This window comes from Protobothrops mucrosquamatus, unplaced genomic scaffold (assembly GCF_001527695.2).
Source record: "Protobothrops mucrosquamatus isolate PMUCROS unplaced genomic scaffold, P.Mucros_1.0 scaffold10, whole genome shotgun sequence".
Lineage (NCBI taxonomy): Eukaryota > Metazoa > Chordata > Lepidosauria > Squamata > Viperidae > Protobothrops > Protobothrops mucrosquamatus.
Genome location: NW_015386397.1, coordinates 5644156 through 5663893, shown reverse-complemented (window position 1 = coordinate 5663893; position 19738 = coordinate 5644156). Strand labels below are relative to the sequence as shown.

The window sequence follows — 19738 nt, the reverse complement described above, 5'->3', positions numbered from 1 at the left end:
CAATAAGCCTAGATTGCAAGTTAAGCTCCAAAGGAATATGGTAGAAAAAAAGCAATTTCCTATTTCTGTTGATCTGGAAAAGGGGATCTTTTTTTTTAATGAAAACTTACAACTTAATCATGAGCACCTACTCTGTACTATGGAAAACTGCAGGAGTGGTTACAACAATGAATCCTATGGGTAATCTAGAATCTGAAAATGAGACCAAAGGAATCACAGTAATTGCTAAAATAATGAGAAGTTGCCTCGTCAAAGATATGATACAACATATACAAGGCAGTGTATATTCCATTTTTAAAGGTGAAGTCTGCCTAAATTACAATTAATCAATCTATGCTTGTTCATTTTAATAAATAATTCTGTTTGTGTTAAACCCTAGAATAGTAAAGAATGGGCACTGAAGCACAATGCTGAGAGTTGGTTCCCCCCCCCCATAATTTTAGCAGCTATTTCCCCATATATCTTTCTTACTCAAGGGATTAACAACTAAAAACATTTTTAATGACTCCTTATATGACAAGCATCCAAACACATCCAAACAAAAATCTGCAGCTTGAACCACACACTGCGTAATATACTGACTCTCTCTTCCCTTTAGAGATTTCAGTACAGTTAAGCTCACTTTTTTCCAAACATATATCATATTCATCCAAAGGGTAGGCAGAAAAAATGTTTAATGCAGTGTGTGTGTTGTGTGTGTGTGTGTGTGTGTGTGTGTGTGTGTGTGTAAATATCCAGTCTCTTCCCCCTCCCCTTTTCAATTTAGGGCTGATAACTCCATTAAAATCAATTCTGGAGATTTCCCCACTGACTCCATAAATGTGTGCACATGATACACTTGTATATCTGTGGAAATATTCACAAGAGTTGTGCAATTCATGTGGCTATGCAACTAACATCTATTAAATCAAACAAATCTTTTCTTAGGTTCACGAGCACAACTCTTTTGTTTACAAAAGGTGCTAATATGTATGTTTGTTATGCTATCTACATAACTTCTCCTTTGATACTTAAATGCAAGGTCAGGACATAAGCAGCTTATATTAATAGACTATATAACTAATTAAATTTAAGTGCTTGTAAAATAAAATAATCTATTTACAAGGTTAACTATTGCTCCAAAAATTTTTTGCTCTCATGAGAAAAAATATAACAGAACTGATGTAGCCACACATGCTTTTTCCTTCCACCATATGGAATTGAAGGAGTCAGCAAAAAGATGAGCAAGGCAGGAACCAGCAGTTTCCCCTCTAGCAAGATCTGTCAGAACATAAATCAGAAGCCTTTCCAAGGCTATCAAAACAACTCTAGAGTACATGCCTATAGAATGACTGATTTCTGCTAACTGCAATGGACACATTTTCATGGTGTATATGGTTTCATTCTTAGCTCCAATAAAAGTCTTGCCCACATGCACAGTAAACCAATTCCTGAATAGGGGATTAAGTGCCTAGAGAGCCACGATTTATAGCCATGCCAATGTGAGACCTGATAGCAAGAAGTAAAAAGAGAGAAAAAAAACACGATGGTGATGAGAGTAAGGGGACAATATAACTGGACAAGGCAGGAAAGAAAAAAACTCCTACTCAGACATAGCAAAATGGTTAAATTCATCAAGCAAACTGTCTCTTCCAAGCAGTAGCTAATCCTCAAAATTCTTTCTCACCGATTCACATGTTTAAAAATATATATTTACTTTTGAAAATGGAATTCTAAATTGTCATGGAACAAAATCCTTTACTTGCTACTATACAGCAACGGCTACTAGATAGCTACTGTAATTCTGTCCAATACTACTGACTGTGCGATTATATGTAATATACACAGCCCTCATTAAATAACCAGGTTATTTTTGCAAAAACAATGCATGTATACAGCGCATTTGTAAAGAACAATTTGCTTTTTTCTGGAACTCAAATAGTAAGCATATAAAAAGATTTTTAGCTCATCATTCCCAACGTTCCTTGCTTAGCATGTCTTCTATTTTCTTATATAGTGTATTCCATCTCTCTGCAAATAGGATAGAATTCCCAGATCATCTTTATTTCTGTAACTTGTTAATTGGGAGTCCTGGGAACTTAACTTGCTGAAGCATTAGAGATATAGCTCTGGAAGAATGACAATGTCACACCTCCAGGGACAATATTACATGGGATAACCAAAACATTTTTTTCACAAACCACACAGTTAAAAACAATAAAGCAAAAGCAGAAGAAGCTTTGGAAGGAAAAGTTCTCACCTTCCAATGCATGCAAGGCATTCCTGTAAAATAGATGGCTTTTCATACTTATTTGAAGTTGAAGACACGTATACATCAGAACAAGCAGCAGGCCATTAAAAAAGAGCATGGATTTACCAACCTCAGCACAAAAGAATCTACTAAAGAAAATCTCTCACTGAAAAATCTGTAGAGTTTTAACATAATTGGGGGAATACAATATACCGGTATGTTGATTCCCAGGCCAAATACATTCTTTTTGCTTTCTAATTCTTTTCTCTACAGCTATATTTTTCAAAATATTAAGATTCTTTAAACAAGAAGCTCTTTACTGCAACGAATTTTCATTAGTTTCAAGCACTAAAGGATAGTCACTTCTCAAAAAATGTCTTTTTTATGTTCCATGGGGCAAAGCATTTTAAAACTTCTGTACAAATGTACACAAAGATACATACAAAATAATAATGCATCATGTGAATAAGTGTTAATCTTTGTGCTAATATTTGTAATAATACTATCGTTTCTGTCATTCCACGCATTTCTGTTAAGCTCCAATTTTCCTCCTAACATTCCAATATCTGTATCCATTATCCTGCTGAATTTCAGCTGTGGACCCACCAAGAAATACAACCAAATGAAAAGGCCAGCCTTCTCTCCTGCAAAACACCTACTCCAGCACACATACAAACAGCATAAACATGCTGAAATGAAGAATCTTGAATTTGCAAATAACAATTATTATGATTATTATTGCATTTCAGGAAGTCTTTCCAAAGAAAAGTTAAGAAATAGCAGGGAGGTTCAGGTCCAATTCTGACATTTTAAAATCAAATCTGAGATGCTACCTACCATTAATGGAATAATTTATTTTTAAAGGCAGGGAAAGTAGCGTTCACAAGTACTCTTCCTGTAAGAATTATGTCAGTATCTCCTCTGCCAAAGCAAGAAACAAATGTTCAAAACAGTGGAAAGTAAACCCAATTTATGATCATTATTCATAAGCAACTATATAGGAGAAGCAAGTCAAGATCCTTCTGGCCGAAACATATAAAACAGGAAGCATATTTTCAGAGTTTCCAGCACCTGCAGCAAGGATCACCAAGAGAAGAAATGACAGATGCAAATGAGAACTAAAGATGTGACATGATGAAAAAAAAGAAGAAAGAAATCAGAGGAAAGAAATGGGAACTGCATGCCATTAACCATTACTTTTCCAGTCTTGTTTCAGTCTATTCTGAACACTTATGGTTTATACATTCCGAGATATTATTCCAGTTCTCACTGTACTCTTCACAAGATAAAGATATGAAGAATGAGAAAATGACTAGCAGTTAATAGATTCAAAATCACTGTGTTCTTTTTGATACTCAACAGATGGTTACACTGGCAAAGCAAACATTTTCATTCAGTGAGGCCTAAATTCTGTATCTCCACCTCAACTAAATGAAAGTCTGCAAGCCCTGCGAGCCATTTCTTGCCATTAAACAACCAATATTTTTTTTAAAAAACTCTCCCAAAAGATTTATAAAATCTTCAAAATGTTGAATGCAGCAATCAGTGTGGTTTAAAAAAGAAGATGGAGCAACTAGATCATGCCACCTTAAAAATCACATCCTAAATTTTGAGTGGTTATGTAAAGCTTTTCAAAGAATGAACGTGAAAGAACACATAACTATAAAGTCTACATTTCAGTGTAAAGTTATAGCATAGGAAATAGAATCCACAGTGATCAGTCTGTTTAAGATAGTTTCAGATATAGGCATTTTTTTCCATTAGTGATACTATTGTCCACCACATGCTATTTAGAGTATGAAGCTGAAAAGCTCAATTCTCACAATAGCAGGAAAAATACATCAATGTGTCAGGACTGAACCACTTCAAAATGTAACGGGGTTTAAGTTAAGATAGTTCTTGCATAAAATATCACATATGTAAAAAATTGGCAATGTGGTTTAGAAGAAATTGTCTTAGTGTAAGAATGTCCAGCACAGGTTGTTCCACATCATTGATAGTTGATAAAATTCAAGCCAATATCCTCGACAAACTGCAAGGATCTAAGTTGCGTAGTTAATTTTCAACTGCCCTTTGGGGAAAAAGCATTTTTCCAGTCATGTCCAAGAGAAAACAACTCAGACAATCTACTGAAAAAGAAATAGAATTAATTATATGCAAAACTAATATAAAAAGAATCACATGACTTAAAATATTTGCAGGTGATGTTGTCCAATATAATCTGGATCCAAATGTCATTTAAATTAACTCTTAAGCAACTCACAAGGATCAAATACATGCATCTTGACAAGACAAAGAAAAGTTGGACAAGCATATGTTGCACCAAGGTTGCATGCTTTTCAAAGCACCACCTTTTCAAGACAGGTTCCATTACTGTTATAACTAAACTTTTGTTTTAAAAACAGTAGTTGAGCTTTCTTGTCGTGGTGGCAGTCATAAAAATGAAATATTTACTTGCATGTGTATACAGAAGCCAATAACTCCAAAACCACAACCTGCAAGCTGATATTCAACATCTGAAGGCACCCAGAACCATTATTATATAGATTCACCACATTATTATTCATAAGCAAGTGAAAGCAGGCATAGCTGCAAAGACTTTTTAAAAGAAAATATAAATCATTCTGTTTACACAACAAATTTCTTGTTGTAGCACTGCATTAGAAGATTTTGTATCTTTAGCATATTCAAGCAATTACCAAAAATGCACACAAAAAACAGTTTTTACATAATGTTTGTCAACTGAAACATTAAAACTGAACAACCTAAATCTGAATGTATACCTGACCATCAGGTATAGCCCAGTAATAGGATTTCTGAAAAGGAAAGTTTTGACTTAAATTATTTTCTGCAATGAAAATATTTGTAGATACAGATTTCTTAAATTCCTCCATTTTCTTTTTTCCTGAAGCCAAACAAGACTACAAAAATGTTAATCAATTCTTAATCTACACATTTGGAAGAAAGGTGTTTCAGATAAGTGAGTTTAGGACCTCAGGCCACTAAAATTATGGCTTATGGCAATGATAGGTAATGTGTTGTTCTTCACAATTTTTGGACTACAATTTTTACATGCTTGAGACAGTAAGGTCAATAGTCAAGGAGAATAAGGAATATAGGATAAAAATGTAGAAGGTAATTGTCTTTCCTGGTTTAAACATATAAGGATATTCAATCACTTCTGCTTTAATATTGTGCTCTAAAAATATAGCACTTTATGTCTTTGTACCTCTCTAAGCTCTCTTTTCTACCTAACTGTAAAACATGCTTGGAGATATTCCAAATCCTTGTGTGCCTGCAAAATATCCTAAAAACTAGGAGTACAAATAGATTTTTCTATGGCTAATTCCCAAACTTTCATGAATGATGAAAAACAATTTGCAAGAACTCCTCAGAAGCAAATAGAGCTGCCCACCCAAATTGCAACGTAAGTAGGCATTTGTAAGAAGGAAAACAGTGGGTTATGATGGGCTGGCCCAGATGATAAGAATTGAAAACATTCCGATATTCTGACCTCATCAAAAAACTGTTGAGTTTTTCGCAGTATGAATTTCAACTCTGTTAGCTCTAGGAAATTCCTTTTCAGGGCTTCCTGATTGGTGTTGATCTCCTTGAGCTCATTCTCTATTTTCTCAAAGTTTGCCTAGAAAGTGGTAGGGAAGGAAACAAGAAAAAGTAAAGCAATATACTTCAGACATGTTTATTTTTTCGTTGTGCATATTAATGTAAACTTCAATAAAGAGTCGTGGAATTTAAATTGCTTCTGCTTCATCACCTCCCATTCATCTATCTCTTCACCTATCTCCACCCTTTTGTCCATCCTACACTTTGCTAGCTACCCTACCTAATGACCTCACCTAGCGACCATACAGTCCTTGTGTAACAACCACAACCAGGACTGCAGAAACTACCATAGATAATCAGCAACATATCACAGGACGATGTGCTTAATTACCACTTTGCTCAGCAATGGAAATTCTGATCCCATTTAGGGTTGTAATACAACGATCAGTATTATCTTTCTTCCAGTTATTTTTCCTAATCAACACAGAATTTTAAATATGTGAAATACTTCTCCCTGCCTAATATCGACAATAATGCTAATATCGACACAACCACATACTTAATTCAAAATTGAAGCACCAGTATTTCAAAAGAAGCTCAATGACACCTGTTTAACTATCTTTTCTCAGCAAAAAAACTGCACCCCATAAAATTGAACTAGAATGATCTCTCAATTCTAAGCTGCTCCTTGGCTTATTTGCTTCTTCTATTTGCCTTTGCTGAACACTCATTCACATTCTGATAGGAAAGCAGTAGGAGGAATGTGAAATGGTGTCAGGGAAAGAAAAAAGAGGTGCTGAATCACTATATTATGACAAAAAATTGAAGGAGGTAACAAGGCAGAAAATAAGAAACAGGGAATGGAAAAAGATTAGCTATGTCTCTAAAAGTAAGAAACAAGGGAGATTTGGGTCCTAGAATTAAGCTATATCAATATGCCTATTTCCCTATTTCCAGATGCTGATTTTCACTGGAACTATGAAATCTGTTTATTTTTCTCATTTCTCTTGTTAACATAGTATACTACTTGTTGTAAAAAGTTTCTGATACTATAGCAATCTATTTAGTTTTATTATCAAAGTCTTTCTATTTATGATGTTGAAACCTTTATTTAATGTATATCTGTGGCTTTATATATTTGATAATGAAAAGTAAAATATTTATAGCTAAATATATAGTATCCTAATTTACTATAGCTATTCACTAAAAAACAATACTCAATACTTGCACTTTTTTCTAAGCTATTCACTTAGCTTATATTAATACCATGGGGAGGCATAGTAATAATAATGCATTTTTATAGCCCTTTCTGCAGAAAAATTAGTTTTGCATTGTTAACATACAACACTTTGTATGGTGCATTTACCTCCAAGTCAATCATGTCTCGAGGAAATGGCACTTCTGGATTCTCTCCAGTGTCTGTGATGGGGATGTTGGCCTTCTTAATTTCTTTTTCCACAAATCCTGAAAAAGAATCACTGTCTTAATGGCATTATTATTAAATACCTGCAGTATTATATGAGAAAACAAATCAATCAATGACTCCCAAATCCAAATCCATAAATTCAATTTATTCCTCCATTCCCCAAACATCTCATTCCATTAAAAAATAAAAGATATATAAAGGGGTAAATATTAAAACTCAAAATTGTATACTCTTTAATTATACTTCTACAATGTCACCTTGAGTTCTTGAACAAAAGTCAGGAAATAAATAATTAAATTCACTATTCTAATTAGCATGTTATCTTAATACAGGATGCACTTCTTTTCCAGGCAAGGACCATATTCATACTGTGAAAGTGTGTAGAGATCACAACCCAAAAAACTGGGGGACTAAAGCAAAGCCTACTATATCTTTGTTTAAACTGAATCATTATTAAATATAAGCTACTAAACACTTTCCATTCCTATAGTTACTGAAAATTCTTGTCACATTAAAAATACAATTTAATAAGAATTTCCAATAGCCTTTGGTAGCTACACACCAGAGCTTCAAGGTAATTTACTCAGCTCTGTGCTATTCCAATCTGAATTATGGAAAAACTGTGCTTTAATATCTATTTGTAATCAAATTTGTAAAAGGGTTATCTATCTTTTCTTTTGGTCCTCATCTTATTAGCTCTAAATCAAAGGATAGTTTGAGGTTAATTCTGTCAACATATATATGGAATGCTAGAGCAAGCACAAAAAGACTCCTATGCTCCTAGCCTTTTTCCCAGCCTCTACAAGGATATCACAGAGATATAAAAATATAAAGCAGGGAGAGGGGCATCCACAATTTCTTCATTCTACTTGGGTTTTTTAAAAAATTAAATGCAATAAAACAGGAAGCAGCTGGCAATATTTATAAAGATGTTCGAGATATCAGACAAAATGGTTGCTAATCAACGTAACAGAGCTGGCTTCAATATGTTACATCAACTTGCATCCCAAAAATGAATAAGCAAATTATCCACAAAGAATAGTTTATTGTGATAGAGGTATTTTATTTATGATACACAACAAGCTAAAATATAATAAGGTTTGTCTATTTTTGGCTTAGCATGTTAATAAAAAATAGCTTAGCATTATCTATGACCCCAGTCAATTTTGATGCACAGGTAATCCTCATTTAATGTCACTAATAAGAATGCTCTCTACATGGGGCTCCCTTTGAGGAGCACCCGGAGACTTCAACTGGTCCAGAATGCGGCCGCGCGGGCGGTGATGGGAGGGACTCGTCGCTCCCATGTAACACCGCTCTTGCGCGAGCTGCACTGGCTACCAGTGGTCTTCCGGGTGCGTTTTAAGGTGTTAGTTACCACCTTTAAAACGCTCCATGGCATTGNAGGGTGGATTTTAGTTAGGGATGATTTTAATATAATTTTAATTATTACACAGCTACTAATATTTGGCTTTTAATTTGGTTTTAGAGGGGTTTTTATTCTGGTATTTTATTGTTATTTGTTTTAATATGCTGTGCACCGCCCTGAGTCCTTCGGGAGAAGGGCGGTATATAAATTAAATTAATAATAATAATAATAATAAATAATAATTTCCATCACTAAGTAATGTAATCATGAAATACAAAATCATATATTTCACTGCTTAGCAATATAAATTCTGGCATTTCTGGTTGCCATAGTTAAGTAAATCACAAGTGAGGATGTCACATGGTTGCCATTTGTGACTTCCTGTCATATTGCCCATTGACTTTGCTTATAAGAAGCCAGAAAAGGTCACAAATGGCCATCACATGACCTAAGGATACTGTGATGACATAATTGTAAGCAGGACACCACAATCACATGGCCGTGAGGATGCTATGCCAATTTAAATATGAGTTAAGTATGAGTTAATGTTAACTTCAAATATCAAGTGCCATTAATTCAGTACCACTGTAAGTTTGAATGGCTGCTGAATGAGTAGTTGTTAAGTGAGAACCACCTGTATTCATAAGTCAGAACTAAGTCACTAATTTAGTCCTATAAATCTATACAAAGTGCAAATAAAAGAAAAGAATGACATACTGAGCTTCCTGTCCATCTCTTCACATCTTCTGACTTCGTTAACAAATTTACGTTGGAACACATTCACATCAGGGTTTAGCTGTCAATAAATGCATGTAATTATAATGACATATACTAGTATATGTAAAAACCTGAATAGACTGTAACTCTCTGCCCACAACTTCACATCTACCAATGGCTAATCATTTGGAAGTGAAATTTCAGAAACTAGTTCAACAATCTGAGCCCTGGATTTTCAGAGACAAAATGGCAGACTGAAGACAGCTCCACAAAAAGCAGAACCAATGACTGCAGCGAAGAAGCCTGCACTTGGGGGAGCAGAGTGGCTCTTCAAATCTCTTTGGACAAAGAGAGACAGCAGATGGCCTACAAGTGCTCACTTGGCTGCACCTCAGAAGGATACAAAGGAGTGGACTCTGGCAGGTTTTGAGCACTGAGAGACAAGAAAATAGTCATCTTGCTCAAACAGTTTGACTTTTAAAAGCAGTTGACGCTTTTAAAAGAACACCAAGTTTGCATACTTCCTTTTCTAATCATATCTGGAAATTGTTTACTTTTCCACTACTAGAAATTTCTGGGATGACAAATCTGAAAATATTTGATGAGTCTTCCTTCAATCCTTAATGATTTTTTTTAATTATGAGCATAAGAACTTTTTTAAAAATTGAGATAAACACCAAAAAGTTAATTAAGGCTTTGATTTTAAAAGTTGTAAATGGATTTATTTCTGTAAAATATTTATACAGTCGCTCATCTTATATCGAATTCTGGGCAACTCTCAATTAACAATTAAAACAATGTATGTATGTATGTATGTATGTATGTATGTATGTATGTATGTATGTATGAAGCCATAAACATTAAAAACCTGGCACCAAAATTCTGTTAAAAGTAAAAGAAAAATAAAATTTAAAATATTTGATCAAGGTTAAAACAGATATGTTGTTATCTCTGGTAACCTTTAATGGGCTTTTGCTAACATCAAGACTGAAATGACAGTTTTATGGATTTGTATGGATGGGATATAGAAAGGTCATTTGTTGCATTTTAAGAGAAGGTGACAAATTATTAAAATTGTTTATACCTATGGTGATGAAGAATGGAGTTACTTCTTTATAGATTTCTTTTTCTTTACTATATTATTATTTTTTCTTTCTTTTCTATTATTTCTATTCTTTGTCTTTTTCCTTTTCTTCAGCTTTTACTCTATTTTTCTTTTTGTTTGTATTAGTTCTTGCTATTGTAATTGTAATTTTAATAAGATTATTTAAAAATGTATAGCAGTTATTAATCATAGGCCTGAACTATAACATACTTAATTGAAAGATCTCTCATTAATGCTCTTAAAAGAAACAAAAATTCTAAGCATAAAATCATGTTTTTGAAACATAATAACTATATTAATGAATCAAAACAAACACGTACATCTCGAAACTGGACCTTCCCAAGTTCTCCCAATTCACTGACACAGCAGTATGCTGCTTCAGACTGAAGGAAAAGTTGTGCAAGAGTCATTTCCTCACTTCGGAAGAGCTCACCCATGGTGAAAAAAAGAAGGCAGTCAAATTAGGATCAGAATCTTCATATACCTTAAGAAGAAGAAGAAAGCCATTAAGATAAGTTTGCATAAATCCTTCCTGGGGTCTATACCTTTGAATTAATTTCAGATCAGAAATTTTACAAATTACTCTTGAAGCAGGGGTAAAAATGTTTAACTCCTGATATGACTTTAATAGTGACAAATTATCATGGTGTTCTTAGGAAATAAAAATAATCAGTAAGTAGGCTTTATGTGAATTAGGGGAACAGAGAATTGGAAAGCCAGAGGGATAGCAGTGGACAACTTCTGTATCACTAGTTTACTATCTATTAAATCAGGGGTCCCCAACCTATGCTCCGCAGCCTGGCCTGTTAGCCGGGAATAGATGGCAAACCCCTCCCCATTCGCGGTAGTATTGCCACATGGGCACTAGTGACCCGATCTGCGCATGCGTGGGGATGCTAGCACCGCTGCCAGCATCACACGGGGCTGGTAGCCTGTTTGCACATGTACACGCCAGCGTGAGTGCCATGGGCACGCATGCACCATTTGCACATATGTGCGGACATCAGCACAGGCTATGGGTGTGCGCGGCCCACTTGCTCATGCATGCACATGCTAGCGCCACCATTGCATGCATGCCCATTTGCCCATGCGCACATGGGGCCATGTGTGCACACATTTCCTTGTTGCTCCCTCAAGCCGGAAAGGTTGGGGAACTCTGTATTAAATGACTGTTTTGTATGTGGCCATGTGCACTATGAGAGTCATTTTCTGGCATGCTCAGTTTACCCTCAATATCAAGTCTGACCAATAACTTCCAAAAGACTGCCATATCCAATCCATATATCTGTAATTATTTAGAGCCCTGGTGGCGCAGTGGTTAGAATGTAGTACTGCAGGCTAACTCACTGCTCACTCCAGGTGTTCAATTCTGACTGGCTCAAGGTTGACTGAGCCTTCCATCCTTGCGATGTCGGTAAAATGAGGACCCAAATTGTTGGGGGCAATATGCTGACTCTGTAAACAACTTAGAGAGGGCTGTTAAGCACTGTGAAGAGGTATGTACGTCTAAGTGCCATTGCTATTTCAATCCTTAGAAGCTAACATTACCAGTAGGTTCCAGTGACTTGTATGTACTGTTAATGCCTCTTATGTGCCATTCAAATAATCCCAATTTAAGCAGCTCATTTGCAGATAATTGTAAATTAAACATTCAGTCTTGAACCTAAAGCTTCAAACATCAGCTCATCTCATAACATCAAACAGCATCTTCTATTTTAGAAACACTAATGGTACTTTATAGTTGACAGCTGTTTCAGTGAAGGAGCTTTTTTTTTGCCCCTATCATGATGCAGCAAAATTCACCTGTAGCCCAGAGATTGAAATTTCAATTTTCGGAACACACCCTATCCAGAGATCATAGACCGGGGATCCATGGAAGCAAAGAATATTTGGTATTGTGGCATCTCCAATAAAGGTCATAAAATGTAAATGCACTAATTATATGCTTATAGACCTGAAATTGCTAAGCAAATAGAGATACATCTAAGCAAATCCATGAAATATTTGAATTCTCATCAACCAAAATGCATTGTTCTCTATCTAGAAAGCATCACTTATTAATTGCTAACGCAAAACACTTTAAAGAATGCCTTTCTATGCTTCCTATTAGTGAATTAAGCCTGCCAATAAACAGAATATTATCCACTTGAGAACCTGTAGAACCTGAACAGCTTTCAAAAGATTTGTATTTCCTCTTTTTAGACAATAGGATACACAATAAGTTTTAATTTATGTGTGATATTATGTTTTGCATGAAAAACAATACAGGCAAGGTACCATTCAAAGTTAACTGGAAACCACAAGGTACACTACATTCCCAGCCTCCATGACTGAAAAATGTCTAGTGACTATATCGTATTAACAAAACCAGAAAGATCTAGCAATTAGAATAAAAATCAGGATAATAAATAGCCAAAGATCCTAGAGCTAGAGATTCCAGATTTAGGTTACAAAATTCCAAATTATTACTAGATGGCAGAAAAAGAAACAGATTCTTTCCTGCTGTCTAATGGCCATCCAGATTTGTGCAGCTGATAACACGTTTACAATGAATCAATGATTTTTTAATTCATATATTATTCTCTGCTGCATAACCAAAACCTTTTCCAAATTCCACAACATTTCTGTTTTCAGTAATCATGGGGGGGGGGGGGGAGAGAGTGACACAATAATTTTTGAGAAAGTCATTCCTTCCTATCAAATTAGTACTGTTTTTCAATTTATTTGCATTTCAGATCCTGCCCCATCAGTTCACCAGACGAACGTCAGAAAGCTGCTAGTACCTCGCACATCACTGAGTCTACTGTCCACCCACTCCTGACATAAATTCTTCACAATTATAGTAAAGAAGTGGAAGGAAAAGATATCAAATATTCCTCCTTCACCAACCATCTTCCATGATCATCCAATTCCAATCCCCAATATCCTTTGATCATAAAAAATAAAAACCCATATGCACGATTAGAGCAATATAAATAAAACATTAATTCCCTCAAAATGCCTGCCCTTTCAAAAATGCTGACGAAGCGTCCCCTCCTTTCAATGACGACCCAGGTATGATCGCAAAGAAAAATTTGCTCCCCCCAGAGATGACCCCAATGTCCAGCTTCCCCAACCTCAAGCGATAAAATCTCTTTTTTCTTCTCTCCTGTTTAATCAAACAACACGGATTAAGAGGGCAAGAGACCTAAGCATTAAGCTGGAAGAACGCCAGCATCAAAACCATTCCATCCCGCGAACAGAGATCATCCGACTGCTCCCCCATTAACAAAGAGCATCCTGTAATTCCCGCTCAGACCCTCCCCAGAAAGATCCTCCTCCCAAAGCGCCCCCACCAACCTACCTTCCCAAGGGTGACCCACAGCCTCAGTCCACAGCTGCCGCCTGAGCTTCCGTCAATGACGTCACTACGTAAAAACGTAACTCCCTCCTACCGGACGGCTGGAAAACGGGCACGATCCGGTCTTCTGCTCTTGGATCCGTTCTCCCGCTGGTGGGCGGGGCGTCCATTTTGTTGCTTGGATGGGAAGATAGTGACGGCCTGGTTCTTCAGTGGTCTGTCTGCACGGAGAGATATGTTACTCGTCGGGAGTTACGTTGTTATTTTTCTTTCGATGGACAGAGGATTTAATCCGAAAAACGGGGTTCATCCCCATATTCGCCCTTTTTCGGAGAGACCAGGATCTGGGGCAACGAAGGGGACAACTCTGATCGGGCTTTTTCAATGTAACGCCCAGGAGATCTCTCAGGCTCCAACTCTCGCAATTCTAGTTCAAAGTATCTACAGAGCAACAGTTGAAGAAGATTGATTTATTTATTTCTGCGTAATATTTTTGGATATTGCTTTATGTACAAAAATATTTCAGATCCATTTAGAAAATAGGATACGCAAGAGCAATAGAATACTGTTACCCAATATTTAGTATTCACATTTATGTATGAATACAATTTCTTTGGAAATGATGCAACACATTGTGGGGGTGTTTTTGTGGGTTTTTATGATTAGCAAAGCTCTCTAGTTTTCTTTTGAATTTTGTTTTAATAATTTGTATGCCACCCAAAGTCATGATGTCTGTATTGGGCAGCCATATAAATATTTTAGATAAATAATTTGTCTTCACGAAATGATGCATAAATTTATCTAGCCATTCAGGGGTTGAAGTTATTAAGTCATTACATAACTAATTTACAAAATGTTGCAATGATACATTTACAACCCCTGTAAGTCTTGATTCCTTAAATTCAGAAATGCATTTTACCATGTCTTATAACTGCATCCCTTAATAAGAGTAATTATTGGAATTGGAATATTCTTTATTGGCCAAGTGTGATTGGACACCCAAGGAGTTTGTCTCCTGTGCATAAACTTTCAGTATACATACAAACATCAAAGTGATGTTATAGATCATAAATCATAAGATACAGTCATAAATCATAAGATATCAATAGGAAAAGGTAGGGAAGATGAGAAGATGACAAGGATAATAGCAATATAGTCGTACTATATGGATATTTTTCAGGCATAAGACAGTACTATGGAAGTTAGATGTTTAGCAGAGTGATGGCATGGGGGGGGGGGGGAAACTATCTTTATGTCTAGTTGTTTTGGCATGCAATGCCCTATAGCAGTGTCCTGAGAGGAGAAGATGAAACAGGTTATGTCCAGGATATGAGGGATCTGTAGATATTTTCTCAGCTCTCTTTTTGTCTTGTGCAGTATACAGGTCCTCAATGAAAGGCAGTCTAGTTGCAATTGTTTTTTCTGCAGTCTTAATTATCCTTTGAAGTTTGTACCTGTTTTGTTTGGTTGCTGGGTCAAACCAGTTATAGAAGTACAAATGACAGATTCAATAATTCCTCTGTAGAACTTTATCAGCAGATCCTTGGGCAATCTGAGCTTTCTCAGTTGATTCAGGAAGAACATTCTTTGTCCTTTTTAATGATAGTTCTAATGTTAGGTGTCCATTTCAAATACGGGGCAGATTATAGAACCCAGAAACCTGAAAGTCTCTACTGTTGTTACTGTGTTGTCTAATATTGTAAAAGGTGGTAGAATAGGAGAGCTTCTCCTAAAATCTACTGTCTCTACAGTTTCAAGTGTGTTCAGCTTCAGATTGTTTCGGCTATACCACAGGGCCAGTCGTTCAACCTCCCCTCTGTATGCACACTCATTGCAAACTTTAGTACTTTAACAGAGGGATCCTTGGAGATGCAGTCATTGATATAGAGAGAAAAGAGTAATGGAGAGAACACATAGCCTTGGGGGGCTCCTGTACTAATTGAATGTGTATTCAATTTGCTTTTACCTAGCTTCACCTGCTGCTTCCTATTTGTTAGACAGCTTATAATCTACACGTGTGGTCAGGCACACATAGTTAAGTCAGTTTACAGAGAAGGATTTGTGGAATGATGTTATTGAATGAGCTGAAGACGAGTAAAGAATGACATGGATTGTATTATACATTCATTATTTTAGAGAGAATGTATGATAATGTGAATGCTTGTTCTGTATGAATATAGCTTGGTTACTTGCTGAATACAAGTATAAAAGTACATGACGAGGAAAATGTGATAATAAATGGAATGCTTAGGAGTGGTGCTGAAAATAAGATAGGATGGGCTATATTACCTTGGTTGTTTATTGTACTTATGAATCAATATATAAAGAATGCTTCCAGTGATTTGAAAGGTGTGTCAGTTGGGATATAAATGTATATGTTCTCGTGTATGTTGATTAATGTATACATTTGGTTTATTGATCATGTGACCATGGGGATGCTGCAACAGTCATAAGTGTGAAAAATAGTCATAAGTCACTTCTTTCAGTGCTGTTGTAACTTCATCAGTCAAAGATTACCTGTATAAGAGAGCAGGATTGTGCTTTCAAGTCAGTTTTGATTCTTGATGAGTGTCTTTGCAGGTTTTTTGGGCAGCATTTTTAAAGTGGTTTGCCAGTTCCTTCCTAAGGTTGAGAGAGAAAGTTATTGGCCCTATGTTACCAGCACTAGAACTCAGAGTTACCTAGTTTCTAGTCTATGCCTTAACCACACATCATAAATAAATTGAATGCTATGCAAATTGGGTATTTAAGAGGGTATTTCAGTATTTTAGCAGAAGGGTCCTTTGTGATGCAGTCATTGGTATAGAGAGAGAAGAGAAGTGGAGAGAGCACACAGCCCTGAGGAGGGGGCTATGCTAATTGTATAGATATGTGATATGATTTTGCCTAGCTTCACTTGCTGTTTTCTGCTTTTAGAAAGCTTGTGATCCATTTACAAGTGTGGTCAGGCACGGCTTGCTAAATCAGTTTAGTTAGAAGAATATCTGGAATGAGGGCATTGACTGCCAAGCTGAAGTCTACAAAAAGGACCCTTTGATAGGTCCTTGGAGATTCAAGATGTTATTGGATTTAGTGCAGAGCCTTATTAACAGCATCATCTGCCAATCTATTTGCAAAGGGTCTAACAGCAGATCTGTGATGGTTTTCAGTTGGGCCAGCACTAGCCTTTGAAACGTTTTCATAACTATTGATGTCAGAGCAATCGGTCTTAGTCGTTCAGTTCCTTGATGGAAGGTTTCTTCGGCATTGGGATGATAGTAGAGTATTTGAAGCAAGAAGGAACATATCACATCTGATTTATTAAAGATGTGGGTGAAGATGGGGGCCAGTTGTTCAGTACAAGCTTTCAAGCAAGAAGGAATTACCTTGTCGGCCTGGGTTGGGTAGGGTTAGGGTATACTTAAGTATCTTAAGTTTCTTAAGATAGTTTGGTGATATAAAATAAACAGCAAACAAGGCAAGAGGAAGGGAAAGAGCAAGAAAACATTGGTTGGATAAACTTGATGAGATTCTGAAAAAGATAAAGGTACAGTACTTCAAAACCCAGAAGGATGTCTATAGTGTGAAGCAAGGATGGGTTGCAAGGATAGAAAGATAAGAAAGAACTATAGTATTGGTATGAGCTAGTTTTAGATATGTTTCCTTTCTCTTAGGATATTAATTTCTTTAAGATATTATTTCTTATACCTTTTTATTTGTTCTGCATGATGTCACTTATCTTGCAATTTCTTGATATGTATATATGTAGTATTTTTTTTCTTCCTTGTATTCTCCCCCAAGTGCAGGAAATATCTTTTTTTCAGATCAACAAGATGCTGATCCATTGATTGCAATAGTAATTGATTGACTGGCTTGTCACCTGAGCCTGACCCAGGATCTGTATGAATAAATAATGATGTCTGATGTAGTTTTGGCAACTGAATTGTGTGTTTTTATGCAGTTATGTATATATATTTATCTCCCAAACATCAGGCTAGTAAACCAGACTTTATTTTTACAAGCCAAAGCAAATTAAAATAACTTCCACATCCTGCCTGGGATTTATAGAAATTGAAGGATTGAACATCTGCAAGGCACTGGATGTGGAAGTCTGATTTGAGCAATAAAAATGATGTGCTGTACATCAATACCTCGGTCAGATACCTATTCTTTCATATGTAATAAAAAATGTATCAGAATTAATTAATATTGTCAAATGGACCAGTTGTTGGATTCACTCACTATAAGGCCATTTACATTGTTCATAAGGAATGTCATTAAGAATTCCTTGAATGCATTCAGACTAGGTACATTATTTGTATTCCAGGTTAAATGTCTTTGGAGATTCTCAATCATCCGGGTCATAGTTATCCCAAAAGGCAACTGAATTTCCTTGGTTTTTTTCTTGAGAAGTGAAATGTTTTCAAGGAAAACAACCAAGACGTTAAGTTGCCTTTTGGAAAAGCACCTTTGGGTCTGCTTCAGGCTGCTTTTTCCTGATGTGCTGAAGCCATCTTTTAATTAATTAATTAATTAATTTTTATACTGCCCAGCTTCTCTACAAGGTGACTCTGGTTGGCTATATAGAGTCCATCAATGTCAATTGCACTCTTAAAGCCACAGAATTTTCTCATCAGTACAGTATTGCCTATGCTGGTAGGAGTAAGAAACAACAAATTCTAGCTACTGGGAGAAGATTTTGTTTTGTAAAGCCAGTGACTTACAGTGCTTTACAATAATTAGGGGGATGATTAGCTCTCGTTTTTCTCTAAGGGCTACTTTTGAACGATGAATTCTAACCAAACAAATGTTTGCTCTTTTATTTTTCCTATCCACTTTTCCTTTTTTTCTTGGGTTCTTTTAGACCAGGGCTTTTCAACCAGTGGTATGGGTACCACCTGTGGTACATTGGCACCTGGCAGGTGGTACGCGACCATCCTAGAAAAGTAGTAGTGGGGGAAGGGAATGAGCTGAACCGGTGGCAGCACCGCACAAGCCTGAGCGAGAGATGGCTGGAGCTGCAGGGCTGTCAGAGCTCAGCGGAAGCGCCAGGATCAGCGCTTCTTCGGGACTGTCAGGGCTCAGTGGAAGCACCAGGATCAGCGCCAGGCTCCAGCTGGAGCCCGGCGCTGATCCTGGCACTTCTGAGCCCAGAAGAAGCACCGATCAGCTGGAATGTTGCAGCATCTCCAGGGTCTTGTGATTTGCATTCAGATGCTTGGCAACTGATTCATATTTATGACAGTCTCAGTGTCCCAGGGTCATGTGAAGTGACCAAAACCTGCTGCAACCACCCAGCAGATGGGTGGAATAAAAACCAAACACCCCCCACCCCACCTCCGCTGCCAATCCTCAACAGAAATGCTCACAACAATGAAAACCTCGAACAGGAGGAAGTGCGCCACCGGGTGGGCAGGCAGGTGTCTTGCCCGGCTGTAGCTTGGGGGGCACTTTTTTCAGTGCCATTGTAACTTCGAACAATCATTAAGCGAACTGTTGTAAGTTGAGGACTACCTGTACTTTATCACTTTCCTTTTTTTTTTTTTTTGGTCATCAAGTTTTTGACACCTTGCTAGGCGACTGGTGGTACTCAGATATTGCCATATCCTAAAAGTGGTACAATGGGTGAAAAGGTTGAAAAGCCCTGTTTTAGACAAATGCCGAGATCAGTCAGTGTCTGTCATTTCCAAACTGGAAGGATTTATTATGGATTTTTTTTCAAGAGTACAGAAGCTGTGGAATTCATGGAAATATGCTTCCTAAAATCTTTTCATTTCATTTTCATTTCATTTATTGGACTTATATGCCACCCTTCTCCCCACAGGACTCAGGGCGGCTCACAGCATATTAAAACAGTATAAAACATTATCCCCAATAAAAACCAATTAAAAACAAATATTTGTCGCTGTGTCTTATTAAAATCATTAAAATTGTCCCTATTTAAAATTCACCCTAGGCCAGACCCGCTTGCTGAAAAAGCCATGTCTTGAGGGCGCGGCGGAAAGCTA

General features: G+C 36.6%; 1 protein-coding gene across 1 annotated transcript in view; it reads right to left on the bottom strand.

Annotated features, from left to right (window-relative positions):
- The window catches only part of ATP6V0A1 (ATPase H+ transporting V0 subunit a1), a 54030-nt gene extending 40218 nt beyond the window's left edge, over nucleotides 1-13812 (bottom strand). The window contains exons 1-5 of the mRNA XM_015810464.1: nucleotides 13755-13812; nucleotides 10732-10895; nucleotides 9307-9385; nucleotides 7161-7258; nucleotides 5745-5873 (exon numbers count right to left, since the gene is read on the bottom strand). Of these exons, the coding sequence (XP_015665950.1) occupies nucleotides 5745-5873; nucleotides 7161-7258; nucleotides 9307-9385; nucleotides 10732-10848 (423 nt within the window). The 5' untranslated portion in view covers nucleotides 10849-10895; nucleotides 13755-13812. The remainder of the gene's footprint in view (nucleotides 1-5744; nucleotides 5874-7160; nucleotides 7259-9306; nucleotides 9386-10731; nucleotides 10896-13754) is intronic.
- Between the last annotated feature and the right edge of the window lie 5926 nt (nucleotides 13813-19738).